The sequence below is a fragment of the Watersipora subatra genome, chromosome 10, assembly GCF_963576615.1.
Source record: "Watersipora subatra chromosome 10, tzWatSuba1.1, whole genome shotgun sequence".
NCBI lineage: Eukaryota > Metazoa > Bryozoa > Gymnolaemata > Cheilostomatida > Watersiporidae > Watersipora > Watersipora subatra.
Window position 1 is genome coordinate 14,746,030 of NC_088717.1, and position 948 is coordinate 14,746,977.

Sequence of the window (948 nt, forward strand, 5' to 3'; positions counted from 1 at the left end):
CACTCAAAGATCAAGTAGCTTAGCTTACTGCAAGCAGACTGCAGGTTTTGTAAGAGCATTGTTGACTGGGTGCAATGAGTCTAAGTATGGTAGCACAGGGCTCTTGATGACCAAAGACATGCCCAGTTGTGAAGAGCATTTTTAGTTTGGAAGGCATTTCTGTCACCATCAGTTGCTTTTTGTGGGAATTGAACCCGAACCTGTGATTTGTAGGTCAGGCATTTTCGACCACTAGGCCATGGCTGTGTTTCACATAACTGTGTTTCACATAGCTGTGCTTCACATAGTTGTGTTTCACATAGCTGTGTTTCACATAGCCGTGTTTCACATAGCCGTGTTTCACATAGCTGTGCTTCACATAGTTGTGTTTCACATAGCTGTGTTTCACATAGCCGTGTTTCACATAACCGTGTTTCACATAGCTGTGCTTCACATAGTTGTGTTTCACATAGCTGTGTTTCACATAGCCGTGTTTCACATAGCCGTGTTTCACATAACCGTGTTTCACATTGCCGTGTTTCACATAGCCGTGTTTCACATAGCCGTGTTTCACATAGCCGTGTTTCACATAGCCATGTTTCACATAGTCGTGTTTCACATAGCCGTGTTTCACATAGCCGTGTTTCACATAGCCGTGTTTCACATGACCGTGCCTTACCAAACCCACATTGGCAACTAGGTTGCATTTTATACAGGACAATAATAAGGTGAAAACTATGTGCTTGAACACTTTACAAGGCATACTAGTGTGATTGTTAATCTTGTCTGATGGTCTGTGATTGTGTAAAGAAGAAACATGAACTAGTTTAAAAATTGATGATTTGAAAATATGATTGTTAGGCACTTAGCAGTCATGGTGGGATCGATGAGAAGGTTTTTCTTGCCAATCTTACCACGATCTGGGTGCTTACCATCTTGTAGTAAATTGAGGATTTTGACGACACTGTC

At 41.8% G+C, this 948-nt stretch overlaps 1 protein-coding gene across 1 annotated transcript; it reads right to left on the reverse strand.

Moving 5' to 3' along the window:
• Positions 1-214: 214 nt before the first annotated feature.
• On the reverse strand, positions 215-742 carry LOC137406814 (putative eggshell protein). The gene has a single exon (XM_068093426.1). The coding sequence runs from the start codon at positions 740-742 to the stop codon at positions 215-217; it is 528 nt and encodes a 175-aa protein (XP_067949527.1).
• Positions 743-948: the final 206 nt, after the last annotated feature.

Coding starts and splice junctions, on each gene's coding strand:
- LOC137406814 (XM_068093426.1), bottom strand. CDS start 742: ATGCCTTGTAAAGTGTTCAAGCACATAGTTTTCACCTTATTATTGTCC.